The 23,453-nt window shown below is 38.7% G+C and overlaps 4 protein-coding genes across 4 annotated transcripts; 2 read left to right on the top strand and 2 right to left on the bottom strand.

Moving 5' to 3' along the window:
• The first annotated feature begins 1,783 nt into the window (after positions 1-1,783).
• Positions 1,784-6,217, top strand: LOC308093083 (CCN family member 1-like). The gene is made up of 5 exons (XM_080439292.1): positions 1,784-1,903; positions 2,026-2,239; positions 2,701-3,051; positions 3,915-4,129; positions 4,773-6,217. The coding sequence occupies exons 1-5, from the start codon at positions 1,856-1,858 to the stop codon at positions 5,073-5,075; spliced, it is 1,131 nt and encodes a 376-aa protein (XP_080295418.1). The 5' UTR covers positions 1,784-1,855; the 3' UTR covers positions 5,076-6,217.
• Positions 6,218-9,589: 3,372 nt separating this feature from the next.
• LOC308093466 (outer dense fiber protein 2-like) lies at positions 9,590-16,280 on the bottom strand (the record flags this gene model as incomplete). The annotated part of the gene is made up of 16 exons (XM_080439802.1): positions 9,590-9,763; positions 9,918-10,043; positions 10,552-10,714; positions 11,101-11,201; positions 12,287-12,424; positions 13,070-13,174; positions 13,416-13,526; positions 14,106-14,241; positions 14,397-14,506; positions 14,626-14,811; positions 14,919-15,035; positions 15,131-15,202; positions 15,391-15,465; positions 15,638-15,769; positions 15,914-16,010; positions 16,138-16,280. The coding sequence occupies 16 exons, from the start codon at positions 16,278-16,280 to the stop codon at positions 9,590-9,592; spliced, it is 1,986 nt and encodes a 661-aa protein (XP_080295928.1).
• Positions 16,281-17,083: 803 nt separating this feature from the next.
• ift22 (intraflagellar transport 22 homolog (Chlamydomonas)) lies at positions 17,084-20,199 on the top strand. Its single transcript, XM_080440742.1, has 5 exons — positions 17,084-17,327; positions 18,416-18,498; positions 18,821-18,910; positions 19,066-19,268; positions 19,378-20,199. The coding sequence occupies exons 1-5, from the start codon at positions 17,283-17,285 to the stop codon at positions 19,524-19,526; spliced, it is 570 nt and encodes a 189-aa protein (XP_080296868.1). The 5' UTR covers positions 17,084-17,282; the 3' UTR covers positions 19,527-20,199.
• Positions 20,200-20,609: 410 nt separating this feature from the next.
• LOC308094104 (ATP synthase subunit g, mitochondrial-like) lies at positions 20,610-21,903 on the bottom strand. The gene is made up of 3 exons (XM_080440562.1): positions 21,794-21,903; positions 21,340-21,494; positions 20,610-20,790 (listed from the first exon to the last, which is right to left on the bottom strand). The coding sequence occupies exons 1-3, from the start codon at positions 21,843-21,845 to the stop codon at positions 20,692-20,694; spliced, it is 306 nt and encodes a 101-aa protein (XP_080296688.1). The 5' UTR covers positions 21,846-21,903; the 3' UTR covers positions 20,610-20,691.
• Positions 21,904-23,453: the final 1,550 nt, after the last annotated feature.

The raw sequence follows: 23,453 nt of genomic DNA, 5'->3' as shown, positions 1-23,453 counted from the left end.
CCCATCAAAAAATTGCATGCCCTGAGGCCACAGTGGCCGTAATGCCCCAGCTGACTGACTGTACCACTTTCTTTCCCCATCTTTAAACCAATCCAGTAACTTTGATTGGTGCAGGGCTGAGCATGGATCAGATTGTAAATACCATAATTTATTTATTTCACTGGCTGATAGGCAGATAGTCTACATATAAAATTTGAAATCATCCTTAACCCTTAAATTCAAATAATTCTTTCAATGGACTAATTTTTTTTTATTTGATGGCCTTCCTGCCCTGGCATTTGGCCTTTGTGCCTCTCAAAAAATGGACAACACTAAAGGCCAAGTGGCCTTGCCCCTAAAATGACGAAATTCCAGGCCTGAGTTGGCACCAATATGAATGGTCCCTTAAACCATTAGACGAAATAAAGGTTGTTGCGCCAACCTTGCTTCCTCAGCCTCACAAGTCATAATGAGTGCAGTGGCATTTTCCTTGTGCTTCTCTTTGTTCTTTGAAGTGGGCAGAAGTGGATGCTTTTTCCACAGGGTTCTTCCAAAGAAACCTACAATGTTGAATCATCTTGAAGGGAATGTTGCTTCTGGCATTAGTCAAGCTTTCTGAGATGTCTTTTGTGTTCTCTCACTCCGGACGCACTCATTCAGAATGAACAAAGGATTCCAAAGGTTCAAATATTCCAAGAGTCAGTCTTTGTTTTGAGACATAGTTTGGGATAGACAAACTTAATTCACACTCGTCATACCCCAGTAGATCACTTATAGGAAACGTAAATTAAACTATGGAGTTATTTTGCTACATTTCTACTCCACAGTGCAATGAAATATTAGTTTCACCTTTCAATCAACTTTAAAAGTTAAAACATTTACCATAGACAATGTGCAACAGTCTAAACGTGGTTGCAGCCTAATCCAAGAAACAGTTTCAGTTGGTCATAGAAATATGTGGCTTTTCTTTCAATATTTATGTCAGAACTTGTGGTGGCCTGATGTTAATTCCCTGATGGGCCTGAGTTCAGGGTTGATGAAATGTTTAAAGTAGCAATATCTATTTTTTCAGGCTTTTCTCAGGTAAACCAGGGACTCGCTGTCAGGCATCAGAGCCTATGAAATAATAATAATAATAATGGGACAGATTTATACAGCACCTTTCTAAGTACTCAAAGTCGCTTTACATAAAAGAGTATTATGTGCCCTTACCACTCCACCAGTGTATCAGTGCGCCCAAAAGTACCCAACATCTAAACTATTAGGCACATTTTGTTTTGAGCTTTGCTTACGTTCCACTGCATAAACACACAGTTGTGCTTCTTGTTTTGTTCCCTTCAAAACCAAGGGATTTATCTTCACTTTTTACTTTTACATTTCTAAAAACTCTCTAATATTGACATAATGTGTCCAGAACCAAACAAAGTAATATGCTTTTATTTAGTACAAAAAGTGCAAAACATGTGCAGGATAAGATATGACAAAATATATACAGTACATATGTTTTGTCAATTAAATATATATATATTCAAGATGTTTGGGATGCACTTAAATAGCATAAAGAATATAAAAATGAAATTGCATGTTTGAAATGGAAATAAACTCTAAGAATGGAAGACAGACAGTGTGATTGTTGCTGCTGTAACTGAGGGGGGAAATTTGGCTTATGGGAGGACTCGTTGAGAAGCATTCCTGACATAGTTTTGGAACACCTCGTCAGTTCATGCATACGTCACATCTTGTTGTATAAAAGGAGATGGGGACACCAAGGAGCACGAGCAGACCCAGCACCCAGCAGTCAAACAAGTACACTTTTTTGTGTTTGGGAAGGACATTTTCTCTACCTAAATATCAACATAACATTTGACTCCTTAAGATGGGGACACTGTCTGTCATCATTATCCTTTGTGCAACTATGAAGACAGTAAGTCAATAATTATCATTCTGTTTATAATGTAATAACTCGTCAAAGTTTAACATTTTACCCACTGTTATCCTGAGGAAAAGACACACAGCAGTCATCAGATTAAAAATGACTCAATGCAGGTTTCATCATCTTGTCCGATGGAATGTGAGTGCCCTCGAGACATCCCCAGCTGTGGACCAGGAGTCAGTCTCGTGCTGGACAGATGCGGCTGCTGTCAAGTTTGCGCAGGACAGCTCAATGAGGACTGCACCAGTAACAAGCCGTGTGACCACATCAAGGGACTTGAGTGCAACTTTGGGGGAGGCTATAGTACAATAAATGGCATCTGTAGAGGTACAGTGAATTTTATATAATATACAGTATATACTGTGTGTGTGTGTGTGTGTGTGTGTGTGTGTGTGTGTGTGTGTGTGTGTGTGTGTGTGTGTGTGTGTGTGTGTGTGTGTGTGCGTGCGTGCGTGTGTGTGTATATACCGTATATATATATACCGTATATATACACACTCACATATATAGGCTACACATATATACTGTGTGTACATACACACACACGTCACGCGCGCACACACACACACACACACACACACACACACACACACACACACACACACACACACACACACACACACACACACACACACACACACACACACAAAAAGACAGACAGACAGACAGACAGACAGACAGACAGACAGACAGACAGACAGACAGACAGACAGACAGACAATTTCTTTAAAATCCTTTACAGAGAAGACACCACTGTTTACCTGTGATGTTTTTTCTTTCCTAAACAGCCAAATCAGATGGAAGACCTTGTGAGTACAATAACCAGATTTACCAAAATGGGGAGAGCTTCTGCCTGAACTGCAAGCACCAGTGCACTTGTATGGATGGTGCTGTTGGTTGCGTCTCTCTGTATCCACATGAAATGACATTGCCCAAATTGGACTGTGCCATGGCCAGGTTGGTCAAGGTGTCTGGCCGCTGCTGTGAGCAACTGATATGCCCTGAAGAGGGAAAGACAGGGAGACCTCCCATCAAGAAGCACAGCAAAGAGTACAGGGGAGACAGACAATCTGTGCATGACATCACCGACAAGAATGAGCTGACTCCTGTTGGCAGAGGAGGACTCAAGTCTTTACCCGGTGAGCAGTTTCACAAGTCCTGTCTGGTCATATTATTATTAAGCACAGCAGAAGACCATACTGTTACTCTAACGATGTTAAAAAAGCTAAAGCTATCAAACCACTTAAAGGGATATTTCACTTTCCAAAAAAAGTGGGTAATTTTAACGTCTACTCAGGCTTTTGTGAGCCCCACAGACAGTTTTTAAGTTGCTTGATTCAGTATTTAGATATTTGATATTCATTTTATCAGACACGCCCCCTTCCTATACAAACCCATTATAACTTCAAACTCCATTTTAAGATGTTAGATTTATCAAAAACACCCATCCTTGTATTTAAATCTTTTCGTTTTCCCATTTAAAATAAATAAATAAATGGTCTCCTCACGTAGAAGGACAATGTCAGACACCAGAACCAAGGACGGGTGTTTTTGATGAATCTAACATGGTTAAAATGGAGTTTGAAGTTACAATGGGTTTATAGGAAGGGGGCGTGTCTGATAAAATGAATATCAAATATCTAAATACTGAATCAAGCAACTTAAAAAAAAAGCCTGAGTAGACGATAAAAATGACTCATTCATTTTTTTAAAGTGAAATATCCCTTTAAGCTCTATACGTCATCATTACAACAAATAGCAAAAATAGCCACATTTTAAATATCATGATGCGTTGTGAGATTGTAGATCAGCTATTTTAATGATTCCCCAGTAATGCATTAACAGTACGACAAACAAAAGTTGTTAAATGTTGCTAAAATTAGGCAGGCCAGGGTTAATGTGGCTCAGTAGCAATAGATGAATCTATGATAAAGTGCACAGCTGGAGATTGATTCCTCACTCACTCACAAAATCTCTCCCGACGTTTCTTGTTCATTTTCAGATTTCATTAGTGAACCAATGGGTCACGTGTTTAACAGAGGAAGGGAATGTGTGACTGAACCCACAGCCTGGACTCCCTGTTCCAAGTCCTGTGGCACCGGAGTTTCCTCTAGGACCTCTAGGATGATCAACAATAATGGCCTATGCAAATTAGTGAAGGAGACTCGCATATGTGAGGTTCGCCCATGCTCCCAAACAGCTTTCACCAGCTTGAAGGTATGCTATGCCATTTTATACCAACATAAACAATGAGCAGGGGACAATGACACATGTGCATGTTGGTATAGTTCTAGGCCCTTCTATGCATTGGTGGAAAAAGTACTCACATTTTTTATAAGTAAGAGTATCAATACTGCAATGTAGAAATACAAGTTACAAGTAAGAGTTTGGAATTCAAAATTTACTTGAGTAAAAGTACAAAAGTATTGGTATCAAAATGTACTTAAAGTACCAAAAGTAGAAAGTACTCATTATGCAGAAAGTCCCATTTCACAAGTTTTCAGATGTATAAAATGTATAGAAATCCTTTCAAAATAGCAGATCTACAAGCTCACAATGCATCGCATCGCGGCACATTGTGAGCTTGTAGATCGGCTATTTTCAAATGGCTTTAAATTAAAAATGGTTAATGTGTGTTTAGTAACTAGTAACTAAAGTTTTCAAATAATTGTAGTGGAGTAAAAGTACAATATTAAAGTAAAAGTAAAATTACCTCAAAATTGTACCTCAAGTACAGTACTTGAGTAAATGTACTTAGTTACTTTACACCACTGCTTTTATGGAATATGATTTATGAATCTTCTGAGCATTCTGTCATCTAGATTTCTCATCAACTTCTGGTTATCTTTTCTTTTTACAGATGGGTCAGAAATGCAACTACGTAGAAAAGGCCAAGCAACCAGCTAAACTGTTTTATGCAGGGTGCCACAGCCTAAAAACTTTCCGCCCAAGGTACTGTGGAGTCTGTCCAGATGATCGCTGCTGCAGCCCTCACCAGACCCAAACAGTACACGTCCGCTTCCGCTGCGAGGACGGAGAGACCTTCAGCAAGAATGTGATGATGATCCAGTCTTGCAAGTGTGACTTCAACTGTTCCCACAGCAACAATAACCCCTCTGCATCATACAGACTCTTAAATGATATTCACAAATCCTACAGGTAAAGAAGACAGACTACAATGTCAGATTTAGTGAAAAAAGGGTTAGGCATGCAGGCATTATATAAATGGAATATAAATGGAAAGTCAAATTGTATGAAATTGCTTCATAATACTGGAGCCTCATGTTTGCTTCATTGAGAAGCGGTAATGTTATATTGTAAATTATTTTAACAATATTTCTTGTTAAAATAAGAGTTAAATAGCTCTATATTCCCATAGCAATCATAGCTCTAGAGTGTTTTGTTCAGTAACAGGGGTCTCCCATGCAGTCCTTCCAGTTATTTAGTACACAGAAAATAACATTTTCATCCAGTCAGGAGAAAGAAAAAACTCATACAGGATACAAGATAAACAAGTGAAATTGGATGTGATGGGGAGGAAAAAAAGAGAAAAATAAGCAAGACAACATAAGAAATTGTAACACAAGCTGATACATTTTCTTTGTGTTGTTCTCTCTCCTTGATTGGATGAAAATGACCCACCTTAAAAATGTGTTTTCTAATAACATAAAGAACTGGAGAGACAACAATAACCGTAACAAGAAAACATAACTTACAGCACATTTAAACGACCCAAATATATACAGTATGTTTTCTGTATACATATGAAAATACTTTTGAAGTCTGTAACTCTACTGTCATCACAGCATAACATGTCTACACACTAAAAGGAAATAACATTTTATGGCAGCTACTACAGGAATCATTACAAGATGTGTAATCATGTCTTTGTATGTATACTCTACTTACCAAGTATTATTCATAAATGTATATTTTTTTAATACAATTTGTCTCTTATTGCTTGTTTTCTTAATGATTATTTATTAATCATATTTGACATATTACCTTGAATTTTCAAACAATCATTCTTTTTAGGGTTTAAGGGAGTAGAGCAATTATGTTTAAACACATCTGGGGGTGTAGTTTGTTATTAGTTGTAGTGTCAGTGTGTGTGTGTGTGTGTGTGTGTGTGTGTGTGTGTGTGTGTGTCAGTAGGCATATTTGGTTTTGAAAAATATGTTTAGCTTACAATGAGTAACAGAAACTTACCGCAGAATTCAGCCAAGCATGGAATTGAGGAACAACACTGTTTCATATTGACTAAGCACAGTCACTAAGTGAACAATTTTTGTTGCACGTATTGAATGAAAGACATACATAAATGAAAAGTACTAAATTAAAGTTTTTCTACAAATAATTGTGTGTCCATCGCTCATATGGTCTATGTGCATTGTGCAAGAGTAGCCTGTGTCAATTTTTGTCAGAGCACGGTAGCACCCATAAACTACCAACCAAACCCCGAGCTGTGAATACAGTGGAAATGACTTGTAATAGTGTTTGTAAAACAGACCAGTGGGTCACTAAAAGTTGTGGAAGCTTGATGAGCACACATGATCAGGGTGTGTCATGATGTTGCACTGCAATTCCAAAACAATTTGCCAAAAGTCATATGTAAGCATATTTTCCAGTAAACAGTGGAGACACAAATTCCCAGAGCATGATCAACAGGATTACGTAAACAGGCAAGGAGACCAGGAGACCAAAAACAAAACCAAAGGAAAGAACGAGGGCACTGACGCATACAGAAATGAAATGGTTCCATCCTCTCTCTAAGAGCACAATAGATCTTTGTCTAAAGAGAACTTGAGAGAACAGCACTCCGGGGAACAGTTCAGTTCCAATAACAAGCCACAATATCTCAGGCGATTATTTTGGACCTTCGATAGTTTACTACAACAGAAATCCAGCAACAGTATCGAAACAGGATGGCTTAAACACAGTAAAAACAAAACATAGATCTGTATCCGTAGCTATTAGGCAATTCTGCAGAACTTCTCCAAATTCTAACATCATCTCACATCACCGCTGCAGAAACCTACATCTAGATCAGTATAGGGGAGCTGCAACTATGGATTATTTTATAAATGGTTATTCTATTGATTACTTTTCTGATAATCGAATAATCAAGATAAAAAAAAATTCATTTCATCAAAAAACATTGATAAACCCGCAGGTCCATATATAATGTACCCTGATGTCATCAACATGTCACAGTGCTGACATTATAGTATGGCCTGGATTCCATATTTGGGCATGCCTGACACGGAACTCCATATAAGGGCCACAGACAGACAGATACAGAAATCTCCATATATGGGCTAAAAAGAGACAGAGACAGACAACGGGTCTAAAGAGTATTGCGTAATATGGCGGGGCATGCATTCTCAACCGGTGCACGTCTAGTTTGATTAAAATCGAAAAGGTTTTAAATAATTGATTACATCGATTAGTTTGATTAACTGTTGCACCCCTATATCAGCAGGGGTGGAAAGTAACTAAGTAGTAAGTACATTAAGCACTTAAGTACAATTTGAGGTATTTGTACTTTTCTTAGTATTTCCAATACTTTTACTTTTACTCCATTACATTTATTTAAAAACTTTAGTTGCTAGTTACTTTGTAGATTTTGATTATTATTACAAAACATACATTAATCACTTCAGCCCTGTATACATTTCGGCCATTGTGAGCTTGTAGATCTTCTATTTTCAAAGGTTTTTTTATACATTTGAAAACCGAAAATGGGACATTCTGCATAATGAGTACTTTTACTTTTGGTACTTTAAGTACATTTTGATGCCAATACTTTTGTACTTGAACTCAAGTACATTTTAAATTCCGGACTTTTACTTGTTCCAGAGTATTTCTATATTGCAGTATTAAGTAAAACTTTTGAGTAATTTCCCCACCACTGTATATCAGTACACTGACGGTGGGTAGGGTGCTGCTAAGCTGGAATTAAATCACAAATTCCCAACTAAGGCATTATATTTCACACACAAGACCAAACAGCAACCATAATAACCATGTAATCAACAACATTCTCTCAATATTGTGTTTTGTATTAGCTGGTAACGTATAACCCTGGATGGGTGTGTCTTGCAAATGACTTTAATTATCATGCCTTTCTGTCAGGCTCATTGCAAATGCACTCACTAAACAATACACTTCATCAGTTGATTATCCCTTAAAAACTCCACACGAACAAAATGCAAACAATGGCTATTGTTACTACAACACTCAGAATTGAACATATATAAACTATATAAACAGAGGCAATATGAACATAACAATAAATCAGTCCAACATCTATTCATCTCACTGTTTTCAGTCTCTAGTTTCAGATCAGTGGACAAAGAGTTTTTCACTGAAAAGACAGACTGACCAAATGAGGTCTTGTGCAGTATATTGGAACAAGACAGTCACTAATGCCACAGACAGACAGACAGACAGACAGACAGACAGACAGACAGACAGACAGACAGACAGACAGACAGACAGACAGACAGACAGACAAATAGATAGCAGATTTAGACTCTTGCCATCACTAGCTAGCAATCATATAATTATAATAAATTGCATTATTTAGCTAATAATCAGTTGTTTGTATGTATTTTTCCTTTCTTTTCACTGAGCCCATTCTAGAGAATTAAGGTATCTCTGACTGACTGCAGAGTGTTTGCATATAATCCTATTTGCAATGACAACATTACATAATGTTTCCTGAGAATTGAATTGTGAACTTAGAGTTAGAGTCAAGTTGTATCATTTGCCGCTAGTGTATTAGCTTAACCCATTTAGACCTGAGGCCGAAAAAGTTTTCTGAAAAACGTAAATTTTTATTCAAATAAATGACAAAAATGTATGTATTTTCTTTCGATTACAATACTCACGCCATGTCTGTCTGTCTGTCTGTGTCCATTTTGTGCCCATATATGGAATTACGTCCAGGCCAGTCTATGACGTCAGTACTATGACATCATATTGATGACCTCAAGGTACTCTGTATATGGGGATTTGTGGCTTTATCTATATTATTTTCTGTCATCCATCTGTCTGTGCCCTTTTATGCCCATATATGGAGGTCTCAACATGTGTCTGTCTGTTTGCATTGTTCCCGACTAGCATCGTTCCCAAGTAACGTTTTAACACATTTAAAAGCAGACTGATTTGAAGTCTAGCTAAAAATACTGCCAGAATTTATGAACGAAATGTTTATATCCATGACTTATTAACTGTGCAATGCTTGTTAGACAACATGGAATCATATTCAAAATCAAAAAATAAAGCCATTCACTGAGCAATTGTCTGTTCATGATGATAATGGTCTTATGATAAATGGCAGAAGTTGGGAGGAATAGTCAATTAAATGTTGCGTTGTTGTCTTTTAAAACATATATTTTTTAAATTTTCCCTATGAAAACCTGACAAAACATAAAAAAATAAATTTCAGAATATTTGTATTTTGTTAAAAAAGACATTTCAGTTAATTGAGTTTGTTGAAGTAAGAAGTTCACATCAGAGCTAGTACAGTGCTAAAACGGGTATAAATTAATTTGCTTGTTTAAAAGGGTACTTAATAAGTACCCTTAGATAGCTAAGTACTACTTATCTATTACAGTACATTAGAATGGGTAACACATGTACAAAAGGCAGACTCAGAAATCCTTGAAACAGTCATTTTAGAAAATATGACGATCCAAACCGTGATTGTGGCAATCCCTCATCAAACATTATTGCATAAGAGTTTTTGAGGAAATCTATGTAGCCCTGAATGCTTTTCTTGTGGCTTTCGGATTGGTCCAAGCTGAGCTGCAGGTCTTTGAGACGCATTTCAAACTGTTTCTCTGCCTATTGATCAAGAAAGACATACAGCCATATCAATATACTGTAAGATAGCCTCTTGTCAAGGATTCGGAATATCACACAAATGGAGTCGAGGCTGAATTCATATACATCTTACATTCAATTTGCCTTGTGTGCATCAGAGGAAGATAATACTCACAGACTGCTTATTATGTTTAAGAAGCTTCAGCTCTGTTTCCTTTCTGCTCTTCTCTGCCTCTAACTCCAGGATCTTCGTCTGAAGAGCTGCCTCTCTGGAAACAGCTGTATCTTTTACTTTAGAGATCTGGTCATGGACACACACACACACACACACACACACACACACACACACACACACGCACACGCACGCACGCACGCACGCACGCACGCACGCACGCACGCACGCACGCACGCACGCACGCACGCACGCACGCACGCACGCACGCACGCACGCACGCACGCACGCACATTTTGAAATTATTATGATGGCTGCAGCCACTCAGTTTCCCCACAAAGTTACCTGAAACTATAACAAAAAAACATTCTTAATTTGAACTTAAAGGAGTAGTTCACCCAAAAAATCTATTACACACCCCATGAAGCCTTGAATTCATGGAGATTGTTTTGTTTTTGTCGCATTCCGGAGCCAATAATTTGATGACCGGTAGGAGACTTGCAGAGTCTCCTACTGAGTCTCCTACTGACTGATGACCCAGTCATCAATTTATTGACTTAGGTAATTGTGTAATTGATAAAAAATAAGTAATTCTTTGGGTGAACAACTCCTTTAAACATGCTCATTTCGTTCATACCTGTAGTCTGACATCAGACAAAGTTGTCTCTAGCTGCCATTTGAGGGCGTGGCAGTCTGCAGAGCGCTGGTCCACCTGCTTGTGGCTGTAGGTCAGAGCCTCCTCCTGGTCCGTCAACCTGTGCACCAGCTCCTGGTTCTCCTGCAGGAGCTCCTCAGTCCTCCTATAAACACACTTATGAGTGATGATCAAAAAAAGATCTCACTTAAAAAAAAACGTATTATTTTTAAGAATTATGTAAAGTACAAAGTACACATTATTATTATTATCACTTCTACTACTAACTGTCCACTTCAAATTAATTTACCACAAATATGCTATACATTACTGTCAAATTTGGAAGCAATGCTTGAAATCGAAAATTGTGAAGTCATTTGAGATCTGCTATCACATTATTGTCTTATAGTATAACAGTACACAGTAATAGTGTGTATATATGTACTTAAAAAAAAGAAATTACACACACACACACACACACACACACACACACACACACACACACACACACACACACACACACACACACACAATATGGTTCAGTTGTCTTACTTTTGAATAGAAGCCACTCTTTCTTGCAGTTGTGAGTTGGCCTCATGAATTGACTCTTTCATCTCCAGAGAGGATTTGAGCTTCTTTGTTTCACTGTCCAGCTGTTGATATAAATCCAGATCTTCAGAATCACTGTTGTTGTCATATAATATGTCAAGGGTAGCTATGGGCACTAGTAACAGTAGGTTTCAAGGGACATGTAAATTCATTACTGGAACTAAGGCTGGACAATATACACATTTTATATTGATATGAAACTAATTTGGGCTTTTGGATGTATCTTATTCTTAATATGGCATAAGTGATGTAATTTTCGGAACTTACCTGCTGTTCTATTAATTGCCTTTACCCCCTTTATTAAACTCATTACTGATGATTATTTATATTACAAACATTATCGTGTAAATATTTGGTGAAAGCGTCTCCAGAATATCACAATATTGAGGTATTTGGTCAACAATATTGTAATATTTGATTCGATCATTGTCGTCCATCCTAACTGGAACTTTAGCACACTTTAACACAGCAAGCAAACATAACACTGTAAACAAAAATAGGGCAATAGTAGTCAAGCAATTGATTTAATATTGGCATCAACCTGCTGAGAATTTGTAGGTAATTGACTCAAGGGCACTTGAGCACACCATCTTGGGAGGTCGGGGTTCAATTCCCCACCGGGTTATACCAAAGACTAAAAAACAAAAAATGGGGCCCAATTACTCCCTGCTTGGCACTCAGCATCAAGGGTAGGATTGGGGATAAGTCCCTGCGACATACTAGCGTCATGTCCAGGGGGTGTACTCGTACATCATGGCTGGGGGATGTACATGTACATTAAGCCGCCTCACGCTACAGAAACATGAGATAGGCTCCTGTCCTATGGGCCACAAGGCTTACTTACACTTGAGCACACATTAAATATACATTCACAAACACGTAGGCTACATTGGCACAGAGGGTTGCCACCTAACACATTTCACTGCAATCAGAGGACACACACATCACAAACATCACAAATCAAAACCAATCCAAAGCAGGAGATGAACAGTGGATGCACGACTACAGGCTACAGGGTTTCACTGCAACCTAGTGGTCAGAGGAGGTAAATGCCTGACTTTTTCATTTCTCTGACCACCACAGTTCTCTCTCCTGCTTGCAGGTTACCGTGTTGGACATTTTTGCACACCTGAACCTGCAGTTGCCTAATAGCCTCTGACTTTTCTGAGCACTTCCTCTCAGAGTGTCGCAGCTTTTCCTGGCATTCGCAGAGACTGTGCTCGGCTGCCCTCAGTAACTCCATGTGCCCCTGAAGCTCCTGCCTGACCTGGGCTCCAGGGGGTGTGGTGGCATGAGTGGGGGGGCACACAAAGGGTTAAAGACTATTACACACCTGAGTCTAGCGGTCACCTGTCCCTGACTGCTGAAGCATAAAGCATGCAGGATATGGCAAGATTCCTCCTTTATTGAGCATACGTGGGTGTTCGTTTAAGTGATTTGTGACTGACACAGCTCAGATTTGAGATATTTAACATACAGCTGTAAAATGCAGAATCCTGTGCAACAGAGATGTTAAATTTACAGTTACGGGGCACTATAGACCATATTCACACGGCGGCCATGTTTCTATGAAGTCAATGAAAGTAGCCACCCCGGGTGGCGGCACTTTCAATGTTAAATTCCAATATGGCCGCCGTGTGAATATGGTCTATGAGAGCCAGGAAGGCCTAGTGACAGATTCCACTGCCATTCAGATGGAGGTAAAACAATTCAGAGATGTACAGCTAAAAGATACTAACAATGCTGTTAGAAAGGACCAAAAACAACATTCAAGGAAGTTCAGAAAAAACATATCAGACTATTGTATGCTGCTAAATAAATGTATTTGTATTAATTTTCGAATAGGCACAATACTGCACAGTGCACACCTTGAATGAATGTGTCATGAAAAATCCATATTATGTTATTTTACCTTCTCAACATCTGCAACTTTTCTAACCCTCTCGGTCTCCATCTGTCTTGAAAGGCGCTCATATTTTGTTCTGAAAACATCCATTTCATCTCTAAGCTCTGTCAGCTGGAAGAAATACACAACATACATTCAAAAGTCCTACTATGTTATTCAAACATTATAGTTGTAATTTCCTTGCGTCTATTAGTACTTATAATCGTATATAAATACAGATGCAACAACATCATAATAAACATACTGTACTATGCATTACACATCTATTTTGGTTCCTAAAAACAGAGTCGGTTTAGCATAGAGATACAGGTTACTGAGTTGTAAATTGAACACAAGGAAAGTGAGTGTTAACCTGACTTAGGTAGGCTTCAGTTTGGTGTTTCTTCTCCTGCGACACAGCCTTCTCCTCTATCAGTGCAGCTTCAAATTCAGCTAGCTTCTGCTCCAAATGAGCAGTATGTGCCTGTCAATAGAGTTATACCTCAATCCTCTTATAGCAATAGTATTGCATTTGTTCAATGTAACCATTAGTATACAGTACATACAATTGAAATGCCTGTACTGTATGCATAAGGCATTTGAGCCTATTTCTGACAGCTTAAGTGAGGTACACTATGGGATGTTGGGGTGTTTTCAGAACACTATTCTATGGGGTGTTTTCAGCAATGATTATAAGCACATATATATATATGTTATATATATAACATATATATACGTTGTAACATCCACACACAGACTAGTGTACATATATAACACTATGAGGCAGAGCCCAGATCACTAAATAGCTCCCTGGCTGCCACCTAAATAAGCTTAGCAACCATTCCATTGTTTTCCATAAAGCACAGTTTACATGGCTAGAATAGCTCTTGTGACCATTCCTTGGGTTAGCTGATCTATCCAACTTGCCTGTTGAGTGCCTCCCTGCCTGGAACTGTCCCATTCAATGGTTGTATGAACAATTAAGTACAGCATATTAGATAGTATATTTTTTATATCAATATGCAACCATTTCTTGAGACCAAAACATGTTTTAAAATTATACCTTGAGTGTTGCATTATCAGAATTAAGTTCTCCATGGTCAGCACTGAGTTTTTCAACCCTCTGGAACAAAGTCTTGGTAGCTTCAGTGAATTCCCCCCTCTCCCCCTGTAGCCTCGCTGTCATGTCTGCCATTTGTCTGCATTGAAAACAACAACAACAACACCATCATAGAAAACACTTATCACAGCAAGGTTATATGTACGATATGTTAATGTAAGGATTAGTCTGAATTCCATGTTACTGATGACACTGTCCAATGCAAAAGTGTGGATTATTTCACGAATGACTAACACTTTTAGCAGCGCTGTCTGAACAACAAGTTGCTCTTTCTCCTCTGCCATCTCCCTCTGCTGGTTTCTCCGGGAATCCCTTTCGGCACAAACATTGGCCAGCTGAACATCCTGCATGCCAACCGAGTAGAAGGTGTGAAAGGGAGAGCAACGTAACTGTTCCATGGGATGAACATGAAAGAGAGAACCATGTTTAACCACAACAATGACATGCCATTCTGATTGCATACCTTCTCTCTCAACTGAGTGTAGCATTTTTCAACAGCAGCTTCAAATCTCTCGGCTCTCCGTTTATGGGCTCTGGCTGCCCTCTTGAGTGTTTCTTTGTCCTCTGAGACTTTCTCAGATAGAGTGGAGACAGCCCCCTTCAAGTCACCAACTTCCATCTTCCGTTCAACCAGTGCCCCCTCTAGGTTCTTGGAGATGGCATGGATCAATGTGATTATAAATGAAACACTTTCTTCCCAGTGTATCTCATCCAGAGCAACAATGTGATAAATAACATCAGTGGAGGCATTCGTACCCGGAGCTGCACTGCCAGACGACTGTTTTCAGCTTCCTTGTTACGTAGCTGCCCTTGGAGGTGTGCACGAGTGGCCTCCACAGATCTGGTCATGTTAACTGCGCTCTCCATGTTTGCCTTTAAAATTCAGCGATGATTGATGATGGTGAACAGACTGAAGACATGTAACTCGTCTGTACTATGCATCCAGACTAAAACTTTACTGCACTTACCCGCTCTTGTGTTCGCAGATCTATCAGTTCTTCAATCCTTTGTTCTGTATTGCATAAACCCCTTTTTAAATGCTGGGTTGGGGGGTGAATGGTGAAAAGGATTTAGCACTTATAACTGACTGACTGAATCAACTGCAGTACCAAACATTTCAACCAGATATAAGGCAGATCAACCCTGGCTGAAGAATTACTCTTTGCTAATAATGTTAGAACATTACATTCAGTGTATGTCAATAAATTACTTTTACAATTTTACTCACCATGTTTTCACTTTCAGCCTCTGTGATCTTTTTGACTAAGACTTCATTCTGTTCGTCTCTTTTAATTCGATCAGCCTGAATTAAGTGACAGACAAGTTATCAAAGCAGCTGAAACAAAAATGCCATTGCTCCCAAGTTCCCAGTACTTCCAGGAATGCAATCAAGTGACTATTTCTATTGCATCATTTTATGATTTCATTTACTACTGTCATGAGAAATCTAGAATATTTAAATTATAATTACAAACCTCTGCTTTCTGAATCTCCTTCAAATGCTGCCGAACAGATTTGTTTATTCGTTTAAAATCCTCCAACTTCTCCAGCAAAAGGCACCTCTGTCTTGTAAAACGGTAATTATCAGATGCAGACTGTCTTGAATCCTTAATGTCAAGAGTAAGTCAAATCATTAGGAGAATGGAAAATACATGTGAAAGTTAAATGTATGATACATATAATCAATAACTCAGACTACATAAAGCTGAGACACTAAATCAATCTGTTAGACAAGTAAATAAAATTCATACAGCAAATTCAGCTTCCATGGCATCCTTAAAGGACACAAGTTGTACGGCTGCAGAGCTGGCAGCAACTTCAGCCTCCAACAAGGTTATCAGGAGAGGGCTTCATAAAATAAATACAATAAAGAGTTAGCTAGCTTGAATCTTCCAGCCTGAAAACTGTGTGTGTCAAAGCTGGTTCTCAATGCATATAGTTTGAAACTATGCATCCCTATTCCGTAGGGCCTTACGAGTTGATGTCAATCCCTGGGGTTCTTGTGTTGAGACTACTGTGTGCCATGGTCCTTCTCCTTGGCTCTATGGAGTCATCCAGATCATCTAGTCTTGTAGAGCTGAATCTAGGAGAATCCTGAAAGCTATCCTCAGCAGACATGGCTCGCTTTACTGCAAAATAGTGCCACCGCTCAATGTAAGACAAATATGCCTGCTAAGTTAACAACAGTCTGTCCAACAATCATGCATACTGTATATTAGTTTATTTGACAGGGACATTGCACATTGATAACATTTCAGTAAATGTACCATGTTAGCCAAGCTAGCCAAGGAGGCTAATATGTATTTATAGTCCCTGACTCCATGCATGCATTCAGCTGGTTCTTAAAATAAGCAAGCAAGTACATGTTCACACAAGAATGAAAATAAAGCATTGAGGATGCAATCTACACAAAGTAAACATGACCTCTGAAATTAACGTAGTTAAACTGTTAACATTTCTTAAAGTTTGAAAACAGTCTGACATTGTCAATGTTAGCTCCTCCCAGTCTTTAGCAAAGGGCAGCAAGACTCTAGTTTAAGTGACAAAGAGGCAAGAGCTACTGGGCAAACAGCAGCTAAAGGTCTCACACGCATGCATTCAACAGTAGGATGAATGAACTCTTCATTTGCTGCCCAGGTTCATAACATTAACAGGGTGTTGAACATATTTCTTACCTCTTACCATAATACCATTTCAACTGTTATCCTCGATCTAAGCTGGTTGCCTGGCACCCGTAAAACGAACGTATCTTATTGGTTGGACGTTTTGCTGGGTGTTGATTTGCTCCCGGTAGGGAAAGTGGGCGGTCCGCGGTTGATTGAAGTTAGAAATGACCAATGAACAGAGGGGACAACGGCCTCTCATGGAAACCATAGAAACGAACAGGAAGTTTACTTGTAGAACTCTGGTCAAGACTCTGGTAGAACGTTTAACTAGTGTTCGACTCTTTCCAGCTCCCAAATAATAATAATTAATTTAGTATTTCGTTTTCTTTATCATTTTTGTTGATGATAACTTCATGGAGCAAACATAACATAGACGGCGCATTGGCTCTAGTTTAAGTAAGCTGGCTATATCTGATGTTTTCATTGAGCTAGCTGAGTTGCTAACACAGGTTCAATGGAAAAATTCAAAGCAAAAATACTGTTAATTGGACCTAGCGAGGTAAGTGCGATATATACCCAACCACCTCTTTATAAGTTATGTTGCTGATTTTACAAGTGCAGGGTTGGTTGATTAACTAGTATGCAGTTATAGCCTAGTTGTTATTAAAGTGATATTTTTTTATTATATAACTGTATTACCACAGTAATAATTTCTATAGAGTATTTGTTCAGCAATCAGTGGGAACCCATTCGGTAAAAAAGGAAAACATGATTTTCTTTCCTTTGTTTTTGCCCCTGCATGGGGCACCTGGCACCCCCCCCCCCCCCCTTTTTGTGTAGAAACGGTAACTTGGTTTGTCTCCTCCCCTGTCTTAGTCCGCTTCCTCCTGGGTGCTAACAACACTACATGTTAAGGGCAGTGGTGCTGAGATTGTTTGTTCAGTAACAGGGGTCTGTCTCTCCAGTTCTTTTTGAATAAAAATTACATAGCAGGTTCATCCAATCAGGAGAGAGAACTCATCCTGTATCCTATAAAGGACTAAATTGGAACTGGAGCACTATACATTTGAAGCTGATAAATGGGTACTCTGTCCTGATAAGATGAAATTGTGGTCCCACCTGAAAATCTTCTTTCTGTTTACTAGAGAGCTAGAGAGACGGGGAGGAGACCCCTTACTGAACAAACACAATGATTACTATCAGAATATAGGCTTTAACCTTTTATTAAAACTATTAATAGTATATATATATATATATATATATATATATATATATATATATATATATATACATACATACATACATACACACACACACACACACACACACACACACACACACACACACACACACACACACACACACACACACACACACACACACACACACACACACACACACACACACACAGAGGTTGGTTCAATGTTTATGTTATTATGTCGGTTCATTGTTTATGTCAAATGAAATGCAAAAGTGTCCTGTAAGTCCATATGGTCACTTAGATAAAGAAAAATAATCATCATCATAGGTATCTATACGGTATATCAATTTCAGCACTTTTAATATAACTTATGTTCACCTATTGTTTCACGTATTATCTGCAAGCACTGATGTGGCTATTTTTGATGATGTAATGTTATGTTTCAGAGCGGGAAGACAGTGCTAGCAAATTTCTTATCGGACACAACAGAAACAATAGGAGGAGAGTACAGTCCTACTCAAGGAGTCAGGTACAGGTGCTTGGGGTTTTGGGGAGCATTTTTCTTTATTATCAATGGGCCTTATTATAGCACTGTAGCTTTATAGCCTACCTGTTACAAATCCATTATAGTAAGTTCATCTAATTAAAGCAATTATACATATATTATCATTATGTAACAGTCACGTATGGGTAGATGAGATAGGTTGACTGTAAATTTGAATACATAGTATTATTGATTGTCCTTCCTTGGTCAAGTAACTTAACGTGAAACAGTGTTTGGACTACAGTGGATACAATCATGACGATTACAATAAGCAATTGCAGCTAAATTGTTTCTTCCTTGTTTCAAGGATACTGGAATTTGAATTGCAGAATGATGGCAGTGGTGACAAATATTCAATGTGTGATGTGGAGCTTTGGGACTGCGCAGGTGACTTTAAGTAAGAGCAAAGGGTAGCACAAGCACATTTAAACCTACTTGTATAATCGTAAACCATAATGTGTAGATCATAGTTATTCGTGTTTCCTTTATGCATTATCCATATACTCTCTTGCGGTGTGTCATCAAGTAACAATCGCTCCTCTCTTGACACAGATTTGAATCGTGCTGGCCGGCACTGATGAGAGACTGCAATGGTGTTGTGATAATTTTTAATCACGATGTTCCGAGTCACTTGAAAGAAATAGAGACCTGGCACTCAATGTTTATTTCCTCTCTGGGACTGCAAGACAGCCAGTGCCTATTTATTGCTCACCACAAGCCTGGCAGTGGAACGGATGAAGGGCAGCTGCCTTTAGGTAACACAATTACATGATGCCACACATCATCTCATCATCTTTTTTTTTTTTTATTATGCTTAATATTTCAATGGTCATAATTACTGTATGTTATTCCTTTTTAATGCAGCCTCTCATCTGAGCAGACTTCCTCTCATTCATTCGAACCTGGAAGAGGAGCCCGAGGATGTGAGACAAGCATTTCGTAAATACTTGAGAAACATTGTAAATGCGCTGTCAGAGAGCAGAGAACGGGAAGAGATGTCCATCATTACATAGTGACAAAGCCTAGAGCAGTGGTTCCCAAATGGTGTGCCGAGGGACACACACTGATGTGCCGTGAGACATGTCCAGGTTTACCTTGGAATTTTGTGACAACCACATATTACTACTGCAATATATACTAAGTATAAAATTATCATTTACTATATCAGTACTTTGTGCGCTCTTATTTCCCAATACAGAACCAAATTCTATACCCTGCCCTGGATCCCTATTTTAGCCCTGGCATTATAGCCAAAAATGATCAATTGAAATGTCTTTTCCCCCACAAATATTCAAACATAGCGAAAATAGCATATCTGCAAGCTCACATTGTGAGCTTGTGGATTGGCTGTTTTTGCTATGAATACAGGTGTGCCTTGAGATTTTGACTTGCCTATTGGTGTGCCTTGGGCACAAAAAGTTTGAAAACCACTGGCCTAGAGAATATCTGAAGCCTACTGTAATTTATACTTTGTCGTACGATGGTCTATCTATGCCATTCTGCACTAGTGACTGACTGTACAGCAGGGGTACGCAACCTTAGGCACGGGTGCCAACATTGGCACAGGGGAGGGTAATCACTGGCATGTGTGAGAGAGAGGATTTATCTTTTCAAATAAAATGTATTCAAACTCTGATCTCTGACTGGGGAGGGATTCTGGGAGATAGGTGGGGGGTTATTGCTCTAATGGTCAAAGAAAATATTTAAAAAGAGAAGTTTACGGAAAATCGAGATCTGTTAGTCATAATTAATTAATGTTGACACACTATCAAGAAAATAAAAACATGGCACTTCCTATCAAAAAGGTTGCAGACCTATGCTGTACAGCATGTTAACATTCCATAGAATAATTTCTCTCTTGTGACTTGTTAATTGACCTTGGCTAATGGCTACCAGTGTACTATGAAACTTTCACATTCTAGCACCCCAATGTGGCATGTCTGGTAAACATTGTTTTGTAATGAAGTACAAGTGTTTGTGTATCAATGGTTAAGACTCCCTTTGGAGAAACAGTTGCAAATAAAATATGTCCAAAGTTAAACAGCTTTGCCTTGTAAACAAATAGTATGCAGAAGAAGAAAAAAAAAGTCCTCTCAAACTATTAACATCTGTTTATTGGGTCCCAAATATGACCATTATTCATGCTCAGAATGCAAAGAAGATGAAATTGTCCATAATTTATACATCATATCCAATGAGGCCTCTTTTGCCAATGCACTCGCCAATGTAGAACCACATAGCCACCTCAGTGCACACCAGTCCATTCCTCACGACATCCTGTGAACACAAAACGTTTTTCAGAATAGAAAATTAGTTTCTCAGTGAAGAAATATGACAGTTCTTTTAAAATGCACATATAATTCAATATTTATTATGCTCAGTTACTGTGGATTACTAAAGATGGCCACATAGCATGCAGGCTACAGTAGCCATAGTATACAGTAGCCATAGTATGCACTGCATGCACTCAACAAGTCAGGTTGAGTGTGTGTGTGTGTGTGTGTGTGTGTGAGTGAGTGTGTTATGCAACAACTCTGGCCATACCATTAGGCTACAGAATAGTTACAAGTATGGGGGACAGCACCTTCAGTGACTTTGAATGTTGCCCTCAGAAGGCATTCCAATGAATTTAAGTCACATCTGCACCTTCAGAGGGCACTATTAAGTGTTTATTAAGTATCAAGTGGTTGCTATAACCAGTATTATTTTTCAATCTTGACTTTAGAAAACATACCACTATGGGTTTCCACAACTTTATGTTCCAACATGAGAATGACAATACTTCATTACTTTGAGACAGAACCCTTACACTTCACAGCGACTCACCCGCATTGTCAGCTGTCCAAGACGTGCTGTGGCTTTGATGACACCCCCCACGCCCATAATGGCTTTAGGGATCTCTGCAGGGGAAGGGGGGACCAGCTCCACACGTGCATAATGCCAAAAAGTCGCTAGCTGGGGTTTGGAATACGTAACAGCGGCTGAAACATAAAAAGAGACCCTTTACATCCAACGATCCAACTTGGCCGATGAGCTATACAATTTACACGATTCGGTATAAAATGCATAATATTTATCAATTAAGGTTTACTCTTTACAAAGGTACATCTTGTTATTGCATGCATTTACAATACTATAATGCTGCTATCGCTGTGTGTTATGCTAGACGCATCTTCTGCTGCCACTGTGTCAAGCCATGCCAAATTCTGTCAGTAGCACAGTACATGCCTGATGCCTCTGTCCACTATCTCAAAGATGCAAACAACATTAATACACTTACCATTGACCAATGTGGGCACTTTGGCCATCAGTTTCTGTACAGCTTGTGCCATGTTGTTATTGAATGACTTTCACACACAGCCTGCCCGACCTCTTCTGTGAAGTCAAGCCATATGAACACGCTTCCGGTGGGATAAGGATAATATTACTGAAACTGAAAATAAAAGCGATGCAGCTTGCGATCTGCAATCTTATCAGATATTTGACTATGACATAAATCCAACGCCTGGCTTCCGAATGGTTTGTTTGAACCAAATGATGCTATATATGAGCTTAAAGTCAAACTGGGAACCCATTCGGTAAAATAATAATAACATAAAAATGTGGCAGAAAATGTCTTCTTGAGAGATTAGGCTAAAGTTAAAATATTCATGACGAAAGGTGCCAGAGCTACGTAGACTTTAACATAAAAATACAAACTTTTGTTTCGTTTGTTTTAAATAGCTCTTTTCTCTATTATGTTGTGTCAACATAAAAAAAAATATTATTTAAAATAATAATTTCAATTCTGTATGTGATGTGGAACACTGGAAATGGTTACTTTAGGGTTAACTGATTAATGATTACTTGCTGTGGTAATACCATGCTGCTCCCTTTGTTATTGTTATTATTGGCGTATTGCCATTACTTTTTCAAGGGCGGCTCTTTCATTGCTTTATGACTTTTATTTTGAAAGGGAAATGGTTGGCAACGAATGGGCTGGAAATGTAGCGCTTGGTCTAAAAAAGAGATGGTTTGCAGCGTCATCTAGTGGACAGTAGCTATAGTTATATAACAGCAACTTGTAAAAAATATGTTTCAATTTAAACTGTTTCCCCTTTTCATATTTTGAAAAAGAGGAATGAACACAAGGACTTGTTAAAGTTTACAAGAGTAGAAAAAACGTAACGTTCCCAAATTCATTTGAGAGGGACCAACAAAGTGATGGCTTCCTCATAAACATAGTCAAACAGTTCATGTTAGAACCAAGCCTTAGTTCAAGACTAAGTATCGACTATATGTACGATTTAGACATTTAAATGTCAAAATCGACAAAATACGCTACGATAGTCTTGATCTAAGGCTAGTTAGAACCATAGATAGAGTTTCAACGGTGGGTTGGGAAGTTGAAAATGAAATATTTTCCCCCTATTAGACAACAAGTGAGATGTAAGAAGTGGCAATTATTAGTCTTGACTTTTGCAAATGGTTGAGGGCAAGTGTGAAATAAATGCAGGAACAACAAGTGATATTTTATGATGTAGTAACATAACATAACAGTGTGTCGTTTCATCATGTACAGTAAATGCAATTACAAGATCCGGTGCAGCAGGTGGCGGTAAATTCCTGTTATGTTGGTTTAACAACTACGATTGAAGAAGAATCAGGGTACTTTTCTGCCTTGGCTTGATAGGGCATAGCCTTGCCTCGTTCCCAGCCTGTACTCGGGCATAGGTTAGCCCACAAGGCTCTGGGTTAGCATATACAACATTACACTCTGTATGAGCTCATGTATTATAATTATAAAATCCCAAAGCCATTTCCTGTATTATGGACGTATGACCAGATGTGAGTTTACTTAGCAATATAAAAACAAGGGTGTATAAAGTATTAGGCAAAAAAACTACCCTATGCGTATACGGAGACTCTTCTGGGAGGGACCAGTTTGTTTAGCTCATCCC

Source organism: Gymnoscopelus braueri, assembly GCF_963280865.1.
Source record: "Gymnoscopelus braueri genome assembly, chromosome: 10".
NCBI classification, from domain to species: Eukaryota; Metazoa; Chordata; class Actinopteri; order Myctophiformes; family Myctophidae; genus Gymnoscopelus; species Gymnoscopelus braueri.
The sequence above is the reverse complement of the archived record's forward strand: the minus strand, read 5'-3'. Positions and strand labels throughout refer to the sequence as shown.